This window comes from Balaenoptera physalus, assembly GCF_965194825.1.
Source record: "Balaenoptera physalus genome assembly, chromosome: 4".
Classification (NCBI taxonomy): domain Eukaryota; kingdom Metazoa; phylum Chordata; class Mammalia; order Artiodactyla; family Balaenopteridae; genus Balaenoptera; species Balaenoptera physalus.
In genome coordinates, this window is record NC_138891.1 from 127112298 (window position 1) to 127139597 (window position 27300).

At 37.7% G+C, this 27300-nt stretch overlaps 1 protein-coding gene across 5 annotated transcripts in view; it reads left to right on the plus strand.

Annotated features, from left to right (window-relative positions):
* JAM2 (junctional adhesion molecule 2) overlaps positions 1-27300 on the plus strand; it is a 67655-nt gene that overhangs the window by 12173 nt on the left and 28182 nt on the right. For all 5 annotated transcript variants that reach the window (XR_014263097.1, XR_014263098.1, XR_014263099.1 and 2 more), the window contains exon 2: positions 27021-27086. Coding sequence is in view for 1 of the 5 variants with exons in the window: in XM_082460574.1 (XP_082316700.1) it covers positions 27021-27086 (66 nt within the window). In the remaining 4 variants the exon portion in view is untranslated. The remainder of the gene's footprint in view (positions 1-27020; positions 27087-27300) is intronic.

A 27300-nucleotide genomic window follows, 5' to 3' on the forward strand; every position in this document is an offset into this window, starting at 1 on the left:
ACCAAAGATGGTTTTCTTAGGCATTCTTGTCCAGTAACATTTTCTTGTGGGATCTCCTCATTAGCACTGAAAAAGTTTCCTCAGAATCCCGGTAACTCATCATCTCAGTCCAAGGGTACCATCACATAGTTCAGCGTTAGGCAAATGCCAAGATTAGATACGTCTTAAGAATCTCAGCTCTATTGTGCTACTCCCCCCCAAAAGTCTGTCTGAGGATGCTGGAATATTCAAAAATCGCTGTCTGGAGCACTGGTCCTCAAACTTTTTTTTGATTCCATATTCTACTTTTTTTTTTTTTTAAAGAGCATATGCCCCAACATAAGTTTTTGGTTATAAATTACATACATGTGTTTTTGTATCAATATATTACATTAATTATAAAATATACATAAAATAAATATTATACTAGATGCTGGAAAATAAACAAACACTAATACCTTTGGGCAGAAATGAAGTGGTGGTAGCCCTATATTACAGAATTTGATAAAGCCTCTGTAATTAAAACACTGTGGGACTGGTACATGAAGAGACTGACAGACCGATGGAACAGAATATAAAGTCCAGAAATTGGCCCAAGTTCACTTATAAATTTAGGATAGATAGGGATAAAAATAGAGATCTATCTATCTAAACCTACCTTTCTATATGTCTGTATTTATCTATCTATCTGTTTATTTATCTACGTATAAAATGGTAGCATCTCAAACCATTGAGAATTCTTATTAAATATTGTTACAACAGTTGTGCAGTGATTTAAGGGAAATTGGATCTGAACCTGATAGTGTACATAGGGATAAAGTCCAAATGAATCAGAGATCTAAATGTAAGTAAGCAAATAAATAAGACCATTGCCCCCAAACAAAACAAAACAAACAAAACAAAACAGAACAAAGCATGGTACGTTCTTCTATGAATTGGACTATATATCCAAAGAGCATCTGCATGAAAAAGAACACTATACACAAATCAAAAGATAAATGTCTAATTGGGAAAATATATTTGCAGTTTAATCCTCAACCAAAGAGTATTATCACTGATATAACAAAGACCCATAAAAGTGGAAAGAGAATAAAAATATAAAGAACAAAATAGAAAAATGGCACATGGGCATGCCAACACACGCGCGCGCGCGCGCGCACACACACACACACACACAAGCAAACCCCAGAGAGTTCCCAGAAGAAAAATTCAAATGATTCTTCAAGTATGAAGCTCTTGGGAATTCAATGGCCGTCTAGTGATAGGACTCCTTGCTTTCACTGCCAAGGCTCCCGGGTTCAATCCCTGGTCAGGGAACTAAGATCCCACAAGCTGCGCAGCCAAAAAAAAAAAAAAAAAACAACTGATAAGTATGAAGCTCTGCTCAACATAACTTGAAATATAAATTATTAAACCTTCACAAAGAAGGCATCTCTTGCCTACCAGATTAGCAAAAACACATAACTCATCTGCATGTTCCTTTACTGAGGTTGTATGGAAATAAGCACTTTCACACACTCTTGATGGGCAGTGTAATGAGGTGTCTGCTCTGGAGTGGAATTCAGCAATGTGTAGAAGAATTACATATCTACCCTTTGACTCATCCACCCCACTACTGGGAGCCTGTTCCAGAGCTGTATAAAACAGGACATGATTCATGCATAATATTATTTATTTCAAAATTACTTATTAAAAAAAGACTGCAAACAATCAAATACCCATCAGTAGGGTGTTGGCTGAATAAATAAAATGGTGTGCAATGTAGTCATGAAAAGGAATGAAGGCAGTCTCCATGTATGGATATAGTAAGTGAAAAAAGCAAGGTACAGAACTGTATAGCTTCACATGGTACATTTTTCGGAAGAAAGAAATGCTGGGAAGTTAAATGAAAACTATTCACAATGCGTAGAAGGGACAGGAATAGAACAGATTTCTCTTAATAACTTATTACATAGATTTGATTTTGAAAACTTAAAGGTTGTATTTAAAAGATAAAATTCATTAAAGCATCCATCTGTGAAAATTGAAAACAGATGGAAAGAGATGAACCTACTTTATATCAAATCAGTGATATAACCACATAGAGGAAAGAAGCTCCAGTCTGAGCTTAGAAAATAATATTCCCCTGAATAGTAGGATATACTTTAGGGATGAATAAAGCTACAAATACTTTGTAAACTAAAGTAATTTAAAATAGTGGTTTTGTTCTTTTGAAACTACTTTGTATTACAGGACAATTCAAATCAGTAATTATATCGATATAGAAAGATAAAGATTTTCATCGTAGGAAAAAAGAGATACATGTATAATGTTTTTTAAAAAGGTAAGTAAAAGCCCTATAATGTTATATTTGATTTGAAAAATCACTATGAACTCATGATGCTTTTTTCAGATGCAAGAATCTGAAAAAGAATATATATATATACATAAACATATATATGTATATATATATATACAGTAACTGAATCACCTTGCTGTATACCTGAAACTAACTAACATTATAAATCAACTATACTTAAATTTTAAAAAGTGAAAGAAAAAGAAAAATACGAAAAAAAAAAAAGAACGACACATTTTCTGTGTCTGTCCACTAAAAAGGCCTAGATGAAATCACAACCTGTATCAGTCAGCTTTTATGAAGTAACAAAAACCCCCCAAGTCTCAGTAGTTTGCAACTATATGCATCATTTTTGCTGCTTTTCAATTTTGGTGGCTCCAGGTCAGCTGCAAAATCTCTGCTCTACATGTCTCATTCCAGGCCCCAGGCTAAAAGAGCTGCCCCTATTTGGGAGAGACAGTCCTTGTGGCCAAGGGCAAAGGCAGGAGGCAGAGCTAAATCATGCAACAGCTCTGAAAGCATCCACTTAACATGATGGATGTCCACTGGTCAAAGCACGTCACATGGCCAGACCTGGAACTGGGGTAGGGGAGCGTATTCTGCCTGCCAGGATGCCCTGGAAATCATGCGATAATAAGTGGGAAGAGAATGAGTAGTTGGGAATAATAATATAATCTATTCTACAACCCCATAAAAATGATCACAAACAGACTGTGATCTAGATACCATTCCACACTAGCAGTGACTCGGGATCTTTGGAGGAGCATCTGATTCCGTGTTTAGAGTTGGGTATATATGAGTGTGGGACATTTTGTTGCACCAGAAAGCAAGTTAGAACTCTCAGAGCTACTGAGGTTGTGTCTAAAAGACACAGGAATCAACATAAAAGGGCTCTCTTTGGCCAAATTAGAGGCAATTTGAGAATCAAAAAAATTTTTAAAAATATTGAATGCAATTGATTTAAAGATGTTGAATATATTTTTTAATGTATTAATTATGCAGATACCAAAAAGAGAGAGAAAGTCAATTAAAAAAAAAAAAAAGACAGTTACCACCCTTTGATCACCATCTGAACTAAGTCAGTTTCTTCTTCCTCTGATATTTGGCAGTCAATAATAAGGCTTTGTCCTGCTTTCCTTTATGTTTGCATATGTAACCACATCCTTAATTGACAAGGAAAAGTTCTTCTTTATAGAATTCAAGCTAATAAATGCGCAAAGATAATAGAAAAAAATAGAATCTAATTATCATTATCCTGCAACTTGTAATTGGCTTAGGATATGATTATTAATGGGTAAAAACAGAAAAAATGTTGATGGGAAACTTTACAATGGAGGGATCAGTCTGTTTATCACCTGAAACCACTATTTAGTCTTAACATCATTAAAAGTGAGACAACCAAACATTCAGTGATACAATAGGAAGCATATAACATTCCCTATGTAGTATTCTTGACCATCCCTCAAAAAAAAAAAGTGACCTTTCCTTGAATCAACCCTCTAGACAAGCTAGCTTCTTTTTGAAGGAGAGTAGATACATAGATTAAATGACCCCACAAGACCACACACAAACTCAGAAACTGGGCTTTTCTACAGAATAACTGACCAGGTTTCTGCAACAAGTCAATGGCATGAAAGGAAAAAATAAAAGGGAGGAAAGAGCAGGTTAGCTCTAGATTAGAACAAACCAAGACAAAAAGCCTACAAAGCAAATGTAATGTTGAGACATGGTTTGGATCCTGATTCAAATAAAACATCAAGGAAATTGGACTAGGGCTGGTTATTAGATTATACCAAGGAATTATTTTAAATTTTGTTAGTTGTTCTAATGGAGTTGTAGACATATGTCTTCAATTTGAGTTGATACCTACTTAAATATTTAATAAAGAAAAAATTGTTAATATATATGATTTGCTTGAAAATTCCTCAACAACAAAAAGGGGTAGATGAAGTAAATGTGGCAAAGTCTTTATAACTGTTGAATCCAAATAATGAAATATGGGGTTTATTGTTCTGTTCTCTCCACTTTTATGTCTATTTGGAAATTTTTCATAGTAAAAAACTACTTAAACCCATAAATACAAATAAAGAGAAGAATGTGACAAATATATAGAAATTCTAATATTTTTATTCACCCCTCTGGGTTGTCTTATACATTCTACCTTAGAGTTTACTGGTTTAAAGAGAAAATAAATAGACCAAAGTGAGTCTACATAAGATATCTGAATTATCTGTTTTCTTAAACTCTACACCTTAGCCAGGGTAGTCAATATAAGAAACCCACATTCTGTTTAAATAACCCCCTTTTAAATCTAGTTTGTCTCTTTCACACTAATAAAATGCCTTCAGACAAACAAATGAACACCCTGCCACTAACTGGAACTCCACGATCCTGGGTTACACTGCAAAATCTTTTAGTAAATCCACTGCATAACAGCCGTTTTTCTTCATGATGTAGTGTGGATCTTTCGGTTCATTTATTTTGAAAGGGACTTTAATATTTTATTCCCTAAAATGTGAAAGGACCCATTAGATGAGTGCATGTCATATTCATAGACAGATGGCAAGAAAAGATGAATGTAAAAAAGTGAGTTGATTAAATTCCTAAATATTTAAAATTTTTTCTCCTGCATTTATTTAATGGAGGCTGACTCAATCAGGTCTTTCTTATCAAGCATCTGGCTCTTCTAAACAACAAAAGAGAACACTTGCAGCCTTCTTATAGGGTAAGGTCATATCCAGCATTTGACATTATCAACTCTTTCAAAATTGCTCATACTTTCTAAAATATTTAACGTTCAAACCCATGTCATTAATAACTTAATGTCAAGTTCCAAATGAGTTCTTTTATTTATTTATGGCTGCGTTGGGTCTTCATTGCTGCGAGCAGGCTTTCTCTAGTTGTGGCACGTGGGCTCAGTCGTTGTGGCGCACAGGGTTAATTGCTCCATGGCATGTGGGATCTTCCAGGACCAGGGATCAAACCCATGTACCCTGCATTGGCAGGAGGATTCTTAACCACTGCGCCACCAAGGAAGTCCCTGAAATGAGTTCTTTATATGATTTAATTTCCCATAGTTCCTCAAACCCTCAAGACTCCAAAGCTCTAAGGATTCTCTAGAGAAGGCTCTGGTTGTGGGGAAAAAATGGAAGAAATAGAGGCGTTTGGAAGCAACCTAGAGCCTGTGTCAGCAGCTTATGCACACTAGCAATGTGGTCATTTATGTCAGAAGCTATTTTCAACACTTTCCCCCAATGCGCCATGAATTCATGAGCAAGAGAATGTAGATGTTAATAGAGGAAAGCGTTTCACTTCACCTTCCATTCTGTTATTTCTTGGTTTTAGAGTGCAAGCAAGGTTGCATCACCACCCTCTAATAGAATTTATATTTAGAGTCCTAATTATTTGAACAAACAAGTCTTATCTCTCTAGCCTGTACCATTTTACACGTTCAACTATTTATATGTTTAGCGGTGAGACACCAAATCTGCTGAGGAATGATGAGACCAGTCAAAACTAGCCTTTTGCATTACATGGGCTAGAATAGCTGAAGAAATGTATTTTTCTAATTATTAGGAAGAAAAAGGACAAGTGATTTTGGAAGTGGGACACAGAGATACTTTTTTTATAAAGCTAAGTTACCTCACCAATGAGTGTGTAGAATAGTAATGTTTTTTTCCCAGAGGACAGTGGATTCCCATCTTTTACCTGAAGGAATATCCATTACATTTTCCCTGACGGGGTGACTCTGGGGCATGTTCAAGCTGACTGGGATGATGGGCAGAATCACCTTCACTTTTTAAAGTAATTTTATGAATTATATTTCTAATGTATATTTGACAGTGATACATTATCGAATTTATAGGTTAAATATCCATGTGAAATGTCTCTACTGGATGGTTCAAAGAACCTCCTTATATTTTAAACCATAAATGTCACATTTGTTCACAAGGAAGCAAAAAGTATGATGTAAATAAAATGGAGCTTGGGATCCAAGGAACTAAGATTGTGTCAGTTCTGCTCTTAGTAATGATATGGCTTTAGAAAACGGCTTAATTTTATTCAGGTCTTATTTTCCTTATTTGTAAAATGAGGGAGGAGGTTTGATTTAATGATGATAATGTTCTTTATAATTTAACGTTTTATATTTTTTAATGGGGGAAATGTACCATACTTAGCCTGTGATGATAAGATTATGTGGAGTTGTGAACATGTTTTAATTCTAAACTGCCTTTTTCAGAGTTCTTATTGGTTAAAACACAGAGTTTGTTTTGAAAAGAAGCAAGACGTGGGCTCCAAAAGTGGCTTGGTATTCATGGAGCTCATATCTTCATGTATATTATGTTTAGTTTCTATTTGATGCAGTAGGCAACAGGAAGTTGCTGGAAGTTTTGATGAGTGAAACAATATGCCAGAAAATTGGTATTTGAAGTAAACAATAATTTTGACCTCTACATGTAGGATAGACAGGAGGAAAAAGGTAACTTTAGCCCAGGTATTAGGTAATACAGTCCAAGATTAAAGTGGTAGCTGTCAAAAAAATTGTTTAAAAAGAGTTAAATCCAGAAGACATTTAAAATAGAAATTGGTAAGTCTTAGTGCTTGATTAAATATAGGGGAAATCAAAGAAATCAGAACAATACTTCCAAGTATTGTAAACATGAAGAACCAGAGAAATCATAGTATTTAAATGGAAAAGGAGTGATTATTGTCTATAGTTCAGGAGGCAACAAAATAGCCAACTAGAAATGTCTGTATAGACTATTGGAAAGAGTGTGAGAAGCGTAACTCCTCTGTACCTATCCCCTGTATGTATGTATGTATTGCATGTATGTATGTATTGCATGTATGTATGTATTTATAATATTATTTACATTTTTTTTGGCCACGCCACATGGCATGCAGGATCTTAGTTCCCCGACCAGGAATCGAACCTGTGCCCCCTGCAGTAGAAGCGCAGAGTCCTAACCACTGGACCGCCAGGGAATTCCCTATCCGCTATATTTAAGTGGTAAATAAAAACAGTAAAGTAGATTCACTCTGGGAGAAAACATGCAGGTAGATTAGTAGGGGGCGAAGGACTGACCTCGGGAGAATGTGCTCAGTTAAAGAATGTAAAGGAGCAGAAACAATGAAGAAAAAGTGCCCAGGGAAATAATAGACAAGCAACAGAACAGTGTCATGGATGAGGGGAGGAATTTTGCCAAGTCAGTTGTTATCTGGAGGCTAAGAAGGATGAAGAAGGGGAAAGATCAGAGTGAAGTAACGGGCAACCTGAGGGATTAAAAAGTAAAGAAAGAACAAAATTAGCATTTGAATAGAACTCTAGGATTAAAAAAAAACTTTCACCGGAATTATGGTATTTAATTCTCGTGTTAACATCCCTTTGTGGTACCTAGAACTATTTTTATCACGGTTTCATAAATGAGAAACAGAGGCTTAGAATGTCTTTAGGGATACGGTACTCAGAGGCAGGACTTGAAGTTAGAACTGCTGACTCCAAATCTCATTTTTTTTCCTTTGTGGGTGACAAAGTATCAGGAAAGGTAGAAGGCTGATGAGATTCGGGGGGAAATGAAGATGCTCTTTCCTGGTGTTCACTTCAGCAACATGATGCACGAGGCAGGGAGAGAGGGAGCTTCCCTCCGTCTTGTTATGTACAGATTTAGAATCAGCACACAGTGCCCGGCAGGCGCAGTGCAAAAATGACTAATTGTTTCTATCGTAATAAGAAGATAATTTGAATATTCTATTTGGAATGTGGTTCATGGTTTAAATATCTTAATGAGTTATTAAATAGTTTCTGATATTTCGTATATTTGCACTGTGGTTGTCTCAACATATATAAATGCCTTCCATGTTCACAACTCAAATTGAATTCAGAGCAATATTAACCCAAAGGGTAACCCATAAGCCTGCAATAAATATTTCATGATCTGAAAATCTTGTTTAAGTAAATGGGAAAAATATCCAAAAATGAGCATATTCAATATCATCAGGGATTTATTATCGAATTTAGTCAACCTAAGAGCATCACAGATCATTTAAAAGGGAAATGGAAAAAGTCCCCCTAATTTCTAGCCTTTTTTCTAAAAGTTAATATTAGAAGATCTTTCAGAATGTTGAGTCCAGGATTTCTAATTAGGCTTCGGGCACTTATAGCTTAATTAATATGAGTCTCTGTGTTATATCGTTTTTTGAAAATAAATTTATTTTTATTTTTATTTATTTTCGGCTGCGTTGGGTCTTTGTTGCTGCGCACGGGCTTTTTCTAGTTGCGGGGAGCGGGGGCTACTCTTCGTTGTGGTACGCGGGCTTCTCATTGGGTGGCTTCTCTTGTTGCGGAGCACGGGCTCTAGGCACGCAGGCTTCAGTAGTTGCGGCACGCGGGCTTCAGTAGGTGTGGCTCGCGGGCTCTAGAGCGCGGGCTCAGTAGTTGTGGCGCACAGGCTTAGTTGCTCCGCGGCACGTGGGATCTTCCCGGACCAGGGCTCGAACCTGTGCCCCCTGCATTGGCAGGCGGATTCTTAACCACTGCGCCGCCAGGGAAGCCCTGTCTTATATCTTTGAAGATGGAGAAAACTGGGTTATGATTTCACAATATGCTTACCTTTTCAAAGATTTTTATTGAAGATGTGGATCAGAGATCTTAAAGATCATTTAAAAGGGTGATAGTACATGCCTGAAAAAGAATAAAATAGTTTTAGGCATACTGTTATTGAGAGATAAGAAGACTTAATAGACATCAATTATCCCAGTTAAATTCATCAAAATTAGTTAAAGTTTTCTTAGCTGAAAATGTTATCCTTTGAAATACAGCATATTGTGAGTAGGAAGAATTATATTGGGCTTCAATTTGGAGCAGTGAGTAATTCAAAGTTGAAAGAGGTAAGATAGAAAGTAACAGAATTGAAAAGCCTCCAAACTGTATAAAATAGGTCTTGAATAAATCCTGTATCCTCTCCGGTACCCCATTTGCAGTTTTGTTGTGAGGACAGGTACCACCAGTGTATCATGATACTGACCATAAGTTTCACTCTTGAAAAATTAACTCTATGGTTATGTTACATCAGCTGTATAAGTGGAGAGCACTTTCAGCTTATTAAACAAAGCTTCCAAATTTCCGTTAGCTCAGAGTGTGTTCAAGGAATTCAATTGGGAACTATCCCCAGGAGGGGTGTTCCTGCCCCAGGTGGTGTCATGGAGTTCTGTAGGACCTATTTAATTGTCACAGTGATGGGTGGTTTGCGGGGCAGGGACCAGTCTGATAAACATCTGTGTGCCACGCCACGCTGCAAAATAATTTCCCTGTGTCCCTCACCTTTCATCCTCCATGACTTCCTCAGATTCCATTGCATGTTCATATAAGTGCAAACTTTTTACCTATGAACACAGTTTTTTTGTTGTTGCACAGCCTTAATATATATCTAAATATACAATTTTCTATTCTAATGTCCACAGTAACCCGGTTCTTTATTTTTCGGTACCATTTGGAATGGCTTCTGGTTTTCTTACTTCTCTTAAATCCAATTTAATGTTATTATTATTTTTTATGAGCTTTTTTTTTTTGGCCGCGCACCATGGCATGTGGGATCTTAGTTCTCCGACCAGGGATCAAACCTGCACCCCCTGCAGTGGAAGCATGGAGTCTTAACCACTGGACCACCAGGGAAGTCTGTTTTATGAGCTTTTTAAGAAATTTTATTTTTCTAAATATTCTACATATAAGAGAGGTCATATGGTATTTGTCTTTCTCTTTCTGACTTATTTCACATAGCATAAGGTCCATTCATGTTGCTGCAAACGGCAAAATTTCACTCTTTTTTAATGGCTGAATAATATTTATTCAGCTTCTTTATGCATTTGCCCGTCGATAGTAGTTTCCATATCTTGGCTATTGTCAATAAGTGTAGATTAATATCTGACATCTTCACTGTGTCTTCTAGTGTACTCATGTACAAGCATTTATAAATTGAAATATATATTATGTTACTATAAATTGTTTTCCTTTTATTTCTCCTTAATATTAAAGGAATATTATATTTATATAATATAGATAAATATTATATTTATATAATATAAAAATATATTTATTATATATTATAAATATATTATATATATTTATATTTATTATAAATATTATATTTATATTTAGTTTTCCAAATTCTGTATATATAATATAAATATATAATGTTAAATATCTATAAATTTTGTTTCAGGATAATAAAAGAGGCATCAAAAATTTATTATGAAAAGAGATTCTGATAGTGCTGAGAACCAGTGAGTTAAAATAAATAAATGTAAATTACATGTATTTCATCATTGCACTAAATTCTTCAGTTAGTGGCAGTTGAAGGTAGGAAATTTATTATATATTCTATTTTTAGGGAACCAACTTTTCCCTTTCCAAGGTCCATTTTTAGCTGACATGAGAAAAAAAAGTGAAATGGGAGAAAAATGTTAAAAATAATGACACTACAGAATGCACTGCAGGAAAACCATGTGTGCATATATGCACATTTCACTAAAATATGCTAAAGTAGTTTTTTCCTTTTATATGTAGTCAAGGTATTTCTAGTTTAGTGTTATGCAGTGTCAATATTTTAGATTTTTGTACAAAGAGGCTATAAACCTTTAATACAATCAAAGAAATGTTAAAATATAACTAAAGCTTAATACTTTATTTTAATTCAGCTAGTTTTATTCATTGGTCTAGTATGTCAGGTATTGTGCTAGATTAAAAATATATATAGTTTAGGGACTTCCCTGGTGGCGCAGTGGTTAAGAATCCGCCTGCCAATGCAAGGAACACAGGTTCAAGCCCTGGTCTGGGAAGATCCCACATGCTGCAGAGCAACTAAGCCTGTGCGCCACAACTACTGAGCCTGCGCTCTAGAGCCTGGAAGCCACAACTACTGAAGCCTACGTGCCACAACTACTGAAGCCCACACGCCTAGAGCCCATGCTCCTCAACAAGAGAAGCCACCAGAATGAGAAGCCCGTACACCACAACGAAGAATAGCCCCCGCTCGCCGCAACTAGAGAAAGCCCGCACTCAGCAATGAAGACCCAAACAAAGCAGCCAAAAATTAATTAATTAATTAATTAATTAATTAAAAAAATATATATATATATAGTTTATAGTATATTTAAAATATGTTTTACATTAGGTATATAGTTTATACTACATATAAAATACTGTAAAAGAATTTATAATACATCTGATTTGAAGACAAAACATGTTCAGTCTTGTTTACAACAGACATTTAATTATCTCCTTTTGTGTGTTAAGCGCAATATAGGTACAGTTCCTAATATCACCATGTGCCAACACTACCCAATGGAAGAATCAGATATGTAAGAGACAGTTTGTAAAAGCAAACAAATAAGGGCTCGTAAAAAGTGCTGTGTCAGATAGGAGAATGGATGAGTATGTATAGAAGGACAGAAGGGGCTGGTGAAGCCTTTACCTTTCCTGATATTTCAGCGGGGTGTTGAATTATACAGAGAAGTTCAGCATTTCTCAGGAGAGTGTTGGGGAGCGGGGATTTGAGGCAGAGAGCCTTTGAGACTGCAAAGGCTTTTGGAGTGAAAAGAGCCCGCGTGAGTGGGAGCCCCACGGTGGGTGACTTGAACATAGGATATGGAGCGGGGCAGTGATTGAGGGGGAGATTGAAAGACAGGAGCTAGTTCTGAAAGGCCATTTGAAGGAATTTGGAATTCATCCTGAAGGCAAAGGGGAAGCCTCTGAAGGAAGCTAAATATGATCAGATTGTGTTCTCAGAATCTTAACTCGTGTAGGAGGGCGGCAGATGAATTGCGAACTTGTCCACATCTGTATTCATTCTTGGCTGTTTCCCTCCTGAATCAAAGGAAGTGGAGTGTCTCCTGTCGAAAGCTATTTCCTTACTTGTGCTCATGATGCTATTCTTCTAGTCTCATTGGATCCTTTTCTTCAGCATTTATTCCCTATCTCATATATCTTCAACTTATCTTCATTATTAACTCTTTTATCACAGGCTATAGACGTGTTCAAGTCTCGCAATTTTGAGAGGGAAAAAGATCCACCATGATTCTATAGTCAAACATCTTGAATTGATGCTCTATATTTATTTTCTCCATTTTTTACTGACCATTCAACCTGCGTCAAACTGCCCTTCCCACGCCATTGAAATTGCTATCATTGTATCACCAGTAACTTACTAGTTCCTAAATTCACAGCTTACTTTCATCAAAACCTTACTTGACCTCTGGGACTTCAGACATTGTTGATACTCCCTTTTTGCAGGTCTGCCCATCTTTGATTTCCATGACATCATTCTTTCCTGGTTTCTCTTACTTCTCTGATTGCCTCTTCTCAATCTTCTACATACTTTTCTCTTGGACTTTTTCTCTCTTATTCTACTATAAATCATATCCCCCTCTTGGAAAGTCACAATACTCCTTAGCATATTAAGAGCTCTGTAAAGTCCTACAATACATAACTTTGTTTAACTTGCTAACCCAATGTTTGTCAAATCTTTATGACCATGGAACCTTCTTCTTCTATGAAATGCTAAAAGTCAATGGCCAATCTGAGGGATGGGAGACAGAAAAGGAGCATCAGAAAAAAGAACCAGGAGGGAAATGGTGTCACAAAAGCCACCAAATGAGCCAAATCATAAAATGCTATTTAATTTTATCAAAGTAGATTGGAAAGGAAAGTTCCATGGGTAGTCAAAATGGCATTCAGAGCTTTCACAGGAGAACTTCCTAGAGGTGGTGAGACTTAAGAGGGACCTTGAAGATTGGAAAGAATTTTAATGGAGAATTTTAATGCCCACATCTCCCCTCCAAGTGAAGACTTATGTGAAAATAATAAGGAAGATTAAATTAAACATGTTCTTGGACATATAGACATGGCTCTGAGAAGGGTGTTTGTTAAAGTTTAAAGAGGAGTGATTGACTTTGTAAGTTTATTCTAGATGAGCTTTCTCAGAACATAAATGATTATGGAACATTTCTTAAAATTACAGTGTATTGCTGAACCTCCAGAAGGAACTCCTAAGATACAAAGAACACTTGTATTAAATTAGACACTCCAAAATTAATTTATTACTGTAATTCCTTACGATGCTTGTATTAGAATTCTCCAGAGAAACAGAACCAATAGGATATGTGCGTGTATATAGATATAAATATATAGATATATAGATTTATTTTAAGGAATTGTCTCATGCGATTAAAAAGGCAGGCAAGTCCAAAATCTGCAGAGTGGGCCAGCAGGCTGGAGACCAAGGAAGAGCCAACGCTGCAGTTCAAGTTCCAAGGGTGTCTGCTGGCATAATTCCTTCTTGCTTGAGGGAGCTCAGTCTTTTGTTCTATTCAGAACATCTACTGATTAGATGAGACCCACCTACACTATGGAGGGCAATCTGCTTCACTCAAAGTCTACCAATTTAAATGTTAATCTCATCCAAAAACAGCCTCATGGAAACATCCAGAAAAATGTTTGACCGCATATCTGGGCAATGTGGCCCAGCCAAGTGAACACAAAATTAACCATCACAATGCTATTTTAAATCATACATCAAAACTTTTAAAAAGCAAATAATTTTGTTTTAAAAGATAAAACTTCTCACCTTTGTGGTTATTAAAATTAGAATTTTTTATTAAATTTATTTTTACTTTTAGGTGACAAAGATGTTTTTAAAACAAGAATGGTGATTTATGGCATTTAAAATCACATTTAAGGTAACTACTCAGAAAGATATTTTAGGAGTTGACTCATCATTTTTAGCATCAAATATGTTTAATTTTTTGTTGCAGCATAATATGAAAATTGCTTCTCCACAGTGATACTGTGATAAACTAAGTGTTTTTAGTTTCAAATTGGCTGCTTCAAAATTTTTTATTGTTTAATCTTGTGCGTCTCATCCCTTAATTTAAAAAATTAAGCATAGCTCTTTATATTCCATTTTCATTTTCTCCATAATTAAATTCATTTCCATTCATTTGGCAAATATTTATTGAGTATCTACTACACATCATGCATTATTCTTAGCCCTTGGGCTATTGATAAAGAAATAAAGGCCCCTGCCCTCAATACATAAGTACATTATATACTATGTTAGAATGACAGGTTCAATGGAAAAAAGAGAAATCAAAGCAGGATTAAGGGAAGCAGGAGTTTGAAAGGGAAAAGGTCAGATGCAGGTGAGATTGTGATATTAAACAGGGTCATCAGAGTAGACTTCATCAAGGAGGTATCTTTTGAGAATAAACTTGAAGAAGTGAAGGACTTTGTAGACATCTGAAGGAAGAGGCTTTCAGGAAGAGGAAGAGACAGAGCCTGGCCTGTTTTGAGGAAGAGGAAGAAAGCCATTGTCCCTGGAGCAGAGGGAGGGAAGAGTTAAGGAAAGAAAGTCTGAAAGGCAATGAGGCCAAATTGTATAGAGCCATCTCGGCCAATGAAGGACTTTTACCCTTACTCTGGTGAAATAAAGAACTAATCCAGGGTGCCACGATCTGATTTAGCATTTTAAAGGATCACCTTAGTGTATGTGTTGAGATTAAATTCTGCAGGAGCAGGATAGAGTAGGAGACCAGTCAGGAATTTATTGCAGTGATCCAGGCAAGAGACAGTGGTGCTCAGATCAGGTGGTAGCAGTGGAATTAGTGAGAATGGACAGTTTCTGGATGCATTTTGAAGGTAGAGCTAATAGGGTTTGCTGATGAACTGGATATGGCATGGGCTTTGGGAAGTGGAATCATTAAAGATAACTGCAAGATTTTTGGCCAGAGCAACCAGAATAATCATCTGAGGTGGGGAAAGTGGAGCAGGTTCAGAAATAAAGATGAGGTTTGGACGTAGTGTTTGAAATGTCTGTTAAACCTTCAAGGTTGAATAGGCGTTTGGATCTGAGTCCAGAGTTCAGCAGAGACACCTAGACTGGAGCTATGTATTTGGGAGTTGTTAACATCTGGGAGTGTTTAATGCCCTGAGTTTGGATCACATCATTAAGGAAGGAAGCATAGACAGAGAAGAGGAGATGTCCCATCATAAGATCCATGAGAAGGAAACCTAGACAAGTGTGTTGTCCTGGACGTTAAGTGCAAAAAGCATGTAAAGGAGAAGGGTATGATGAATTGTGTGAGATTAAGGTAGTTAGGGAAGGTGTCATCATAAATCATGTTTTACAAATGACAAAACACAACCCAAAGAGGCTATAACTGTCCCAAATATGTCAAAGCAAGAATTGAAACCTAGGTCTTCCCTTCTCTAGGCAGCCACTGTAATGAAGAAGTCAAGCTAGTCATTTTAAAAAGGAAGAAAAATAGGAGTTCCTTGGTAGTCTAGTGGTTAGGATTTGACGCTTTCACTGCCATGGCCTGGGTTCAATCCCTGGTGGGGGAACTGAGATCCCACAAGGCAAGCTGCGCAGCCTAATTAATTAATTAATTTAAAAAAGGAAGAAAAAGTAATAACTCTAAAAATGCATTCTATATTTTTATAGTCCATCCTAATACATGATTACTATGGAGTCATTTATGAGACACTAAATTTGCATCAACACATTGGATAAAAAACAATGTGGAGTGAGGAGAGGGAGAGGAGAAACAAATGTTTGTAGAGATTGGACCCTTGCCAGGATCGAGGCTAAGCAATTACGTACTTTAATTTAATCTTTACAACCTATAAGGAAGGCATTGGTAGCTTCATTTTACCTAAGTGGAAACTAAAGTTTAGAAGATTGAGGCTGTAGCTTGCCCAAGGCGAAGTGACTAATCATTCATAGAACAGGGTTTCAAACCTAGATAGATCTCATTTCCTCTCTGTCAGTTCTGACTTCCTGAAGACAAAGAATGATTCTGTTTTCATCTGGAATAAAGACTTAGGTCACATTTCTATCAGACTACCCTTTCTGCACCCATCTGGACTTTAATGTTGCTTTTTGTTTGCCTTTGGATGATATTCAGTCAAAAAGCCAACCTGTGGAAGGTGGTGGTGTTGGTGGTACAATACTATTTAGCTCTTTATCCCCATGGGTGAGAAGTCAGTTCTAATATCTCCTCATCAGAAACTTGAAATGCTGAGACTGACTCTACATAATTCAAAATATGTCGCTGATTCTGCCACAACTTCAGTCCTCCTCATGCTGTACAGGATGTCAAAGCCATTTCGCTTGAATTATGTTATGGCAATTAGACTTTTGTTTTTTAATTTATTTTTGGCTGTGTTGGGTCTTCATTGCTGCACGCGGGCTTTCTCTAGTTGCGGAGAGTGGGGGTTACTCTTCATTGCGGTGCGCGGGCTTCTCATTGCGGTGGCTTCTCTTGTTGCAGAGCACGGGCTCCAGGCGTGCGGGCTTCAGTAGTTGTGGCACGCAGCCTCAGTAAATGTGGCTCTCGGGCTCAGTAGTTGTGGCTCGCAGGCTCTAGAGTGCAGGCTCAGTAGTTATGGCGCACAGGCTTAGTTGCTCCGCGGCATGTGGGATCTTCCCAGACCAGGGCTCGAACCTGTGTCCCCTGAATTGGCAGGCAGATTCTTTAACCACTGCACCACCAGGGAAGTCCCAGCAATTAGACTTTTGCCTGCCATATTTGGACACAAATACCTTTGTCCACCTTTTTAATACTTGATCTGAATAAGGGTCAAAAATTGGATCTCTACTACTCATTTTACGACCATTCCAGGATGTAGCTCTGTAGGCCCCACTGATTTGAATGCATGCAGATTGTCTTAGTTATGTTGAACTGCTATCACAAAAATACCACAGACTGGGTAGCAACAAACATTTATTTCTCATGGTTCTGGAGGCTAGAAGTCCAAGATCAATGTGTTTGAAGATGCAGTGTCTGTGAGAGCTTGCTTCCTTGTTGCAGACTGATACTTTTTTTGTTTGTTTGTTTTGTTTTGTTTTTTAAACAGCTTTATTGAGATATAATTCACATACCATACAATTCACCCTTTTAAAGTAGATAATTCAGTGTTTTATTTTAACATATTCACAGATTTGTGCAACTGTCACCACTATCCAATTCCAAAAGATATTCATTACCCCCAAAAGAAACCCCATACCTGTAACAGTCACTCTCCCCAGCCCTTGGCAACTACGTACTGTTTTCTGTCTCTGTGGATTTGCCTACGCTGGAAATTTCATAAAAGTGGAGTCATAATATATGGCCTTTGTGACTGGCTTCTTTCACTTATAATATTTTCAAAGTTTATCTGTGTTGTATCATGTTATCTGTACTTCATTCCTTTTCATTGCCAAATAATATGCCATTGTATGGCTAGACCTCATTTTATGTATCCATTCATCAGTTGATGGACATTTGGTTTGTTCCGACTTTTTGGATTTTATTAACAACACAGACTGCCAACTCCTCGTATCCTCACATGGTGGAGAGAGAGAGAGAGAGAGGGCTCTCTGGGGTCCCTTTTATAAGGACACTAATCCCATTCATGAGGGCGCGGCATCCTCAACACCTAATCACCTCCCCCAAACCCTACCTCCTAATACCATCACATTGGGGGTTAGGATTTCAACATATTAATTTTGGGGAGACACAAACATTCAGTCCATAACACAGATGTTCATTAAATCATTTCTTTCAATTGGCCTAGTTGACTGGCCCTAAAAAATGCATTCTGGTGTTAGCTCACAGTTGGATGTGTAGGACCAGTTTTGAAATAAAAGAATGAGTCAGAGAACTGTCTTTAATAAAAGGAAGGGGAAATTATAGTTCTTGGATTTGAGCACCCTAGAAATCAGGGTAACTACCCCTGAGCAATCTTGCCTGACAGTAGTAAAATATGACAGTTAGGCAACGCCAAGCCATTGTTTCCATGTTCTGCTTCAAAATAAATGGTTCTGTTCCTTTGGCTTCCTGAAGATTAATCAAGGGAAACATGAAGCAACAATAAACTGGGAAGCTTTCCCTTAGTTTTCAGATCTCTTCTGGAAGCATTTATGGTAATAGAATTTAATTAATAACACATGTATGAAACTTAAGGGCTAAAGCTTTTATGAATCATCATCCGGCAGGAGAGTTAAAAACTAACATTTATTCAACGCTCATATTTTAAGAATTGAAATTTGAGAAAGAGAATACAATTTACTTGGTCATATAAAATCTTAGTATTTTAGGGGCTTCCCTGGTGGCGCAGTGGTTAAGAATCGGCCAGCCAATGCAGGGGACACAGGTTCGAGCCCCGGTCCGGGAAGAGCCCACATGCTGCGGAGCAACTAAGCCCATGCGCCACAACTACTGAGCCTGTGCTCTAGAGCCCACGAGACACAACTACTGAGCCTGCGTGCCACAACTACCCATGTGCCTAGAGCCCATGCTCCGCAGCAAGAGAAGCCACTGCAATGAGAAACCTGTGCACCACAACGAAGAGTAACCCCTGCTCACCTCAACTAGAGAAAAGCCCACTCACAGCAACAAAAGACCCAACACAGCCAAAAATAAAATAAATTAATTAAAAAAAAAATTTTTTTTTAAATCTTACTATTTTAAAGGTTGAACTATCAGACAGTGGACCCTGGAGACCACTTTACTGTGGGTGGTCAAATTTAGAAAGCTAAATAAACTCATTAATAAGGAGCAGTCCATAACTGTGTGCTGGGATAGATTATTAGAGTTCTCACTAAGAAAAATTATACAAAAAAATCTTATCCTTGCAAATTTTACAAAATATGCACAAATTACTAGGCCCTCTTCACTTCACCCCCAGGCCCTTAGGAGGTGTCCAGGCAAGGGAGGGCCCCAAAGGTTAAGCCTTATTAAACTCAGTCAGTCTGTCTCCTGTTATGTGTCTATTCATTGTATTCTATAAATCTTCTAATTCAGAAAAAGATCGAAAACATTAGCTGTGCCCTATCTTCATTTGAGAAATGCAAAGATAACTTCATTTGCAGATTATAAATTTAACAGACTGGTGATATTAGAGATCTTTTTGATACTCTTTATGCTAGTCTCTGTAAAACACAATTTGTATTCATAGCTGCATGTTCATGCTTTCAAAATATAACTTTTGCTGCATTTAACGGTTGCTATTGATTCCTGAAATTCAGTCAGTAAGGTGGAGAAATAAAACTCTTGAAGTGGAAAGAAAGTTTAAAACAAACATCTATATAGAGTAGGGGATAGAGAGAGCTTAACAGATGGTAAAGAGCTATCTTCTCACATATGTTGCTTAAGTGGATTTATAAATATCAAATGACTGTAGAATAACCATTTCATTGTCCCCTGGCCCAAACAGCCACTGAATAATCTGTGTTGTCAGTTGTTAGGACTTTCTGTGCAGATCTGCATATCGTAGAAATTCAGAACCAGAGTTCAGAATCCAGATTCAGAAGCTTGGTTTTAGATCTTTGCTCAGAACTGATCAAAATTCTGGAGAAGTGACTAACAATACGTCTTCTCAAAAACTGTTTATTTGACAATTATATTAGTATGTTTTTGCTGCTGAGAAAAGTAACTATCGAATGCTGGTGGTGGTTCTGGACTTTTAATCTTGAAAAACTATATTGAAGTTTAAGAATTAGCAACTATAATTTTAGATTAAAGGGCAATGAATAATCTTAAAGTATCAAGTTCTCAAAGCCTGATGTACCATCTGTATTTTAAGGATGTTCCTGAGACACAACCCAGACCACAAATCAATTAGTGAAGAGAGACACTCAGGTTTATCTCCCATTTTAGTATCTTGGCCATTGTCTATTTTGATACTTGACATCTTTAGTAATGATTTCTTATTTTACACTACCAGAGTGTTAAGGCCATTGTTTTCTGGCACCCTAATCTTAGGGAGAACGAATTAGGACATAGAATGGTTAATATCCATGCCTTACATTGAGTATGTGATTCCTATTAGCATCAGTGTTGGAAGATGGCATTTCCTCACCTTGTCTGAGAGTCTGCTGGATTTGAGTTGACTGTTGTTGTCTATCTAAAATCTATAGTCAATGCCACTGGTGAACAAATTGTGTTTGGCTGAGGTTGTCACTTGGGGAGTGTCAAAGAAAGATCTCAGAATGCTCAATGGGCTTCTTTCATGTCCTAGTGGTGAGTATCTGGTGAGAAATTCAGCTACTGATGGCTTTCTGATGCTGTTGGCCACCATTAAACATTTGAAGATGTGCTTGAAGAACATTTCTTTGAAATTTTTGAGAATTTATTTTACTGTAAGAAGTTAATTTATTTACTTCATTGCGAATACCACATGAAAAATTTAATCATCCAGTTGTTTGGGTAACGGAAAACTGTGACAGTTTCCCTAAATTTACTAACGCATATAGTTTTATGAAAACAACTTATACTTAGTTCCAAAGCATCATTTGTCCTTCTTGTATTCAAATGATTAAAAAATCAGAAAAAGGAGGGAGCATAAAACTTTTGTGCAGTATATAACAAATATACAAAGTTTGTTCAAATTAATTCATTCACCATAAACATCTGTCCGTTAACACTTTCTCTGTTAAAATGGCAATTTGTTATAAACTCCCTGAATAATATTTTTACAACCCTAAAGATTGATAGTGGATGTGAAGTTGTCTGCAGAGTGCCTGAGAGTAACATTGTCTGATACTGATTTCTCCCAATGCTTTGCACAGATTTGAGAATGGGGGATGAGGGGGTGGGGTGGGAGGAGGTCTGTGGAGCCAGACTAAACTCTCTGTAGGTAGATGCACATCTTGGCTTCCCTGCTTTCTAGTGTTGTGACCTTGAGCAAGGTACTTAACCTCTCTCAATTGTCACATCTGTCAAATAAGGATATTAACAGAGTGGAGTCACGTCTTTGTTAGATGCTAGGTTCTTAAGGGGAAAATTTATTCATTGTCAAAATCACCCTTAAATTCTTTAGGTCATCACTAACTCACCAGGACATCAGCCATGGGTAGCTCCAAGGTCAAACACATCTTCTATTCCTCCTTGTGCTTTTGTGTGGCTCTCCTTTCTCTGAACATAGGATGCCAATGTCTCATTAAGAAGAAGGGCCAGAATGGCCCGAGACTAGAAGAACGTGTCCGTCTGTGTGTCTGTCTCTCTCTCCCTTTCCCTTATTCCCTTCCTCTCCCTCCTCCGCCCTCTCCTCTCCCTCCCCTTCTATGACCTATTATGGTTGAATGACAGATAGTGAGAGAGATGAGTATATTATCTAATATATCCTAATTCCTACCTCATTGGGTTACTTTCTATCCATATAAATGTTTATCTGTAATAAATACTGGATGGTATTATTGTTACTGCTAGCCCTATGGATTTTTAAAATATTTGTTACTCTAATAATTGTATATAAGTGATTAAACCACATGACTAAGGGCTTCCCTGGTGGCGCAGTGGTTAAGAATCCACCTGCCAATGCAGGGGACATGAGTTAAGCCCTGGTCCAGGAAGATCCCACATGCTGCGGAGCAACTAAGCCCTTGTGCCACAACTACTGAGCCTGCGCTCTAGAGCCCGCGAGCCACAACTACTGAGCCCGAGAGCCACAATTGCTGAGGCTGCGTGCCCCAACTACTGAAGCCCGCACGCCTAGAGCCCATGTTCCACAACAAGAGAAGCCACCGCAATGAGAAGCCCGCGCACCGCGACGAAGAGTAGCCCCCACTCGCCGCAACTAGAGAAAGCCCGCACGCAGCAACAAAGACGCAATGCAGCCAAAAATAAATAATATAAATAAATTTTAAAAAAGAAAACACATGGCTATTTTTATTTTTGAAAACTTATGAAATAATTTATGCCCACAGTTTTTATGACTTGCTTTTATGCACGGTATTCTCTCTAACGTACTTTTTTAAAAGAATTTTTTATTGGGGTATAGTTGATTTACAATACTGTGTTAGTTTCAGGCGTACAGCAAAGTGAATCAGTTACACATATACGTATATACACTCTTTTTTAGATTCTTTTCCCATATAGGTCATTACAGAGTATTGAGTAGAGTTCCCTGTGCTATACAGTAGGTCCTTATTAGTTAGTTATTAGTCCTTATTTATTTTTGGCTGCGTTGGGTCTTCGTTGCTGCACGCAGACTTTCTCTAGTTGTGGCGAGCAGGGACTACTCTTTGTTGTGGTGCATGGGCTTCTCATTGTGGTGGCTTCTCTTGTGGAGCACGCGCTCTAGGCACACAGGCTTCGATAGTTATGGCACGCAGGCTCAGTAGTTGTGGCTCACGGGCTCTAGAGCACAGGCTCAGTAGTTGTGGCGCACGGGCTTAGTTGCTCCACGGCACATGGGATCTTCCCGGACCAGGGCTCGAACCCGTGTCCCCTGCATTGGCAGGTGGATTCTTAACCACTGTGCCACCAGGGGAGTCCTCTATAATGTACTTTTAAAACAAACAGAAAACCTCTGTAACATCTCAGTTTTTCCTAATCATGTTTTCAATGAAAAGTGTTCACTTAAATAACACTTTTATAGTAAATTTTTAAGCTGTGATAGTGTGAATACATATTTATTCTTAGTCAAACCAAATTATTTTAGATGGGTGATAGACATATAAGAACTTTCATTCTTACAGTGGGGGGAGAAAAGAATCACAAAGGTTTTATTTGACTAGGAATTACTTGACTTGGAGATTTAGAAGTTATGGAAATAATCATCTCTTAATCTCATTTTATGAACTTCTGCCAGTGATTTTGGCACACATCCATAACTATGAAAGACGTTTTGTAGCTAGGTTTAAAACAATTTTTGACCTTAACCAGCGGCCCTACATGACAAGTTTTTGTTTATTTTTCTACTTAACTTACTCAAGAAAAGTGAAGAAAAAAAATCAGTTCAAGAAAGCAGCCAGCAGCCTGCCAGTGCAGGGGACACAGGTCGAGCCCTGGTCTGGGAAGATCCCGCATGCCACGGAGCAACTGAGCCCGTGTGCCACAACTACTGAAGCCCACGCGCCTAGAGCCCGTGCTCTGCAACAAGAGAAGCCACCGCAGTGAGAAGCCCGCACACAGCAACGAAGAGTAGCCCCCGCTCGCCGCAACTAGAGAAAACCCGCGTGCAGCAACAAAGACCCAACACAGCCAAAAATAAATAAATTAAATAAATAAATAAATATATTAAAAAAAAAAAAGAATACGGCCAACAGATCCTATTCCTAACATCTGCTAGTGAAATATTGATACAAAACATTTTGCTTTCATAAATAGAGTTATTGGGTTCAAGTTAGAAAAATAAAACTGAATTCGAAGACTTAGGCTGGAAAACAGTAGAAATCTTTTTTTTTTTTTAAGATTTAGAGCTTTCTGTTTAAATAAGTTCAACGTAAGTGACTACACTTTAAAAAATATTTTTACTTAATTAAAGGCAAACCTTGAAGTAAATAGAATTAGAGGAAGCAAGACAGCTAGGAGAAGATGCTTAAAATCATTGAAGGAAATATTCAGCCTACCAAGAAATGCTATCTATTCATTAATTTAGTAGTACTAAGCCCCGTTATAATTTTTTTGCCTTCATAGTTTTTGCAATTCAACCAATCCTTTCTTTTTCCTTGTCTGAGACACATTTTTTTTTCTATTCAAATATATACATACAAAAGTTATGAGGGAATTAATAAAATTCCTGAAGTTAACAGCTGTTATTTTCCATAGAACTTTAAAAGTGATTTTTGAAAATTGAAGAAATAATTCTCAAAGGAAGTTTTAGCAAGTAGAAAAGTGGAACTGAGAAAAGGGAAGAGGGACTTCCCTGGTGGCGCAGTGGTTAAGAGTCTGCCTGCTAATGCAGGGCACATGGGTTTGATCCCTGGTCCAGGAAGATCCCACATGCCACGGAGCAACTAAGCCCGTGCACCACAACTACTGAGCCCGTGTGCCACAACTACTGAAGCCTGCGTGCCTAGAGCCCATGCTCTGCAACTGCAACAAGAGAGGACACCGCAATGAGAAGCCTGTGCACCACAACGAAGAGTAGACCCCGCTCGCCACAACTAGAGAAAGCCCGCACGCAGCAACAAAGACCCAACACAGCCAAAAATTAATTAATTAATTATACTTTTAAAAAAACGGAAAAGGAAAAGATGATTCAATCTGATCCTAAATCTTACAGTCTCAGATTGGACTAATGTTTGCCTCAAATGAAAGTAGGCCCAAGACTCCTAAAGAAAATAAACATTCTCAGTAGGCAGTGTGGTGTTTGAAAAGTTCAAAGATGTGATGTGAAGGGAACAAAGATTATCTTTTCCTATTTTGCCAACATTGTCCCCTCAACTGGTTTCTAGGGAATATGAATCTTCATTGTTTTGTCTAAAAAGTATACTAAAATAGTTCAAAAGTCACGAGAAACGCCAGTCATAATTGGAACTTCTCTGAGCACACTAATTTACACATTTCTAAAGGAGAAAAGAGACTCTTTCAAAGTGTACTTCGAAAGTTTCACAGAATAATGGTTTAGAATCAGAATCACAGGCAGAAACATTCAACAATCATGTCATTTAAACGTAAGTGTAATGCCCAAGGACCCATGAGACCCTAACTTTTCTCCAGCTCACTTAAGAGGATTCTGGCTTGGCCAGCTTAGTCTCTTCCCTTCCTCTGCTGTCTGAAAATCCAAACCCTCCTTTTGGACTCTACAAAATAAAGTTGAGGCAGGAGAGGAGAAGCTGGAAAAGAAAGGCATGAGGGGCTGGGGGGGGAGCAGTTCAGAGGACTATGGGACATATTCTAGCATGTGACAAAAGTACATGGAAAAGGGAAAATAGAGTATTTTAAAAGATTTCTTGGACCCCTTCATGGTTTTTGAAATATGCAAGCAAAAGAGTTATTTTGAAATTACTCTTTGGTTGCTCCAATACCTCTCTAAGACTGAGCCAAGTGGGTTACTGCTTTATACAAGTATATTTACAAGGGTCAGTAAAAAGGATCAGTTCAGGCCTACGTTCTTCACATAGATTTGCCAGTTTCCTTAGTGAAGATGTTTTCAATTTAGAGATACGTAGAACCTGAATAGTTAAACAATGTTGAACAGTTGAGCTAGACATTTGAGGTTTATAGTTTTTTGAGATTTTTAATTTCACAATTAGATTTGCTGTCCAGGCTTCCAAGAGAAGAGAGAAAGGAAAAAAAAAAAATTATCCAGAATAGCATGTATTCTTCAGGAGTGATAAAATCTGGCAGAGTGGAAGATTCATTTACATGTCAATGTACTTATAGATGAATGATTGAAAGACAAGATGCCATGTCATATGAAGGATTTTTCTCTCCTTCACAAAAGTGTAATAAATTATTTCATAGTTAAGAAATTCTGATCTTATAGGAACTTTCAAAATCCTTGAACTCATGGTTCCTTGCCCTCCTTAAGTCTATTCCTGGGTTGTCAAACCAGCCTAGCTGTAAGTCTAGAGCAGTGGTTCTCAACCAGGTAGGACTTCCCCATCCTACACTCAGGGGACATTTGGCAATATCTAGGAACATTTTTGGTTGTCATGACTTGGGGTAGGGGGGTAGGGATGCCACTGGCATCTGGTGGGTAGAAGCAAGTGATACTGCAAAGCATCCTACAATGCACAGGACAGCCTCCCACAACAAAGAATGATCTAGTCTCAAATGTCAATAGTGTCAACATTGAGAAAGCTTTATCTAGAGCTTTCCTCTGAGGTTACCTTAGTGCCCTACTTCTCCAGTCATAGCCTCTTAGCTTCCATCTTCCTGTTATTCTTCTGAGCCAGTCCTTGCCTTGCTTATTACCACCAATTTCTCAACCTATGCCATCTTCATTAGACCAGTGGACTTTTCCACCAGGCATCTTTGTTAATCTGCAGTCCTTCCTCGTAGTTCAGCTTGGGAGGAACGTGATGTGAGGCCCAGTATAGAAGAGTAATAAACAATGTGGGCTTTGGGTATAATTTAGGTAAGTTAAAATCCCAGATCCACCACTTACTACTAATATAACCTTGCCCAAGTTTCTTACCCTCTCTGTGCCTCAGTTTCCCCACCTGAAAAAAATGTGGATTTCATCAGGTGGGGAAACTGATAATATCGTCACCATCAATCATCATCATCATCATATCAGATCCCATTAGGGATTTCAGTCCTATAGATCAGTGATTTTTCCAGGATTGGAAAATCATGGAACTGTTTAGGGGGATAACAAAGGTGTTCTGTTTGCATTTTCTATCAGAACTTTATTATACAAAGTTTATAATCATTATATATTATGTATATACTATGTACATATGTACCATGTATATATCATGTACATACTATGTATGTACTATGTACATTTCATAGTAAATACGTTGAATGACTCATTTCTATATGATATAGGTATAGTCAGGGATAAGTTCATAAAGCAATTTATGTCCTTACATAAAGCACTAAAAATAATTAGCTTTTATTTGCAGGGGGCAATACCTGTGACAGTACTGGATCGCACATTAGGCTGAATTAAGGACATAAACTCTTGTTTAGCAGTTGAGCTTGTGAGAGTGTGCTGTCTGGGGCGGCAGCAGTGGGGAGGGGCGCAAATAGATGCATGAGTTCTGCTTTGGGAAATGCTTAAAGGGCAAAACCACAATATAGAAAATGGAAAAAACATATAGTTTGCCTTAGCTTTTCCTATTTTGATACTTTAAAACTTATGTGTTATGAATTGTGTGAAACTGTCACCAAACTTCAGGCTAGTTTTCTTTAATATGGCACCCCATTCAAACATTTGAAAATGGCCTTTTGCACTACTTTAATTATCCTATCTGTTTTAATCTTTCAGATCATAAGGCCTATGGATTCTCTGCCTCAAAAGATCATCAAGTAGTCACAGCAATAGAATATCAAGGTAGAGTACCTTACTGGTTTTCATGGTCTGTATTGTTGAAATAACTCACAGAGATGACACACGTTAGTGCCTTTCTATTTGTCAGGAACCTCTATCTCACTTCACGCTAACTCCTCTGCTGAAATGCTGCTCACTGCTGTTTCCCCCTTGAGAACTGTTTCTCCACCTCCTCAGTAGAAATTTTGGACATTCCACGAGAGACCTGATGTACAAA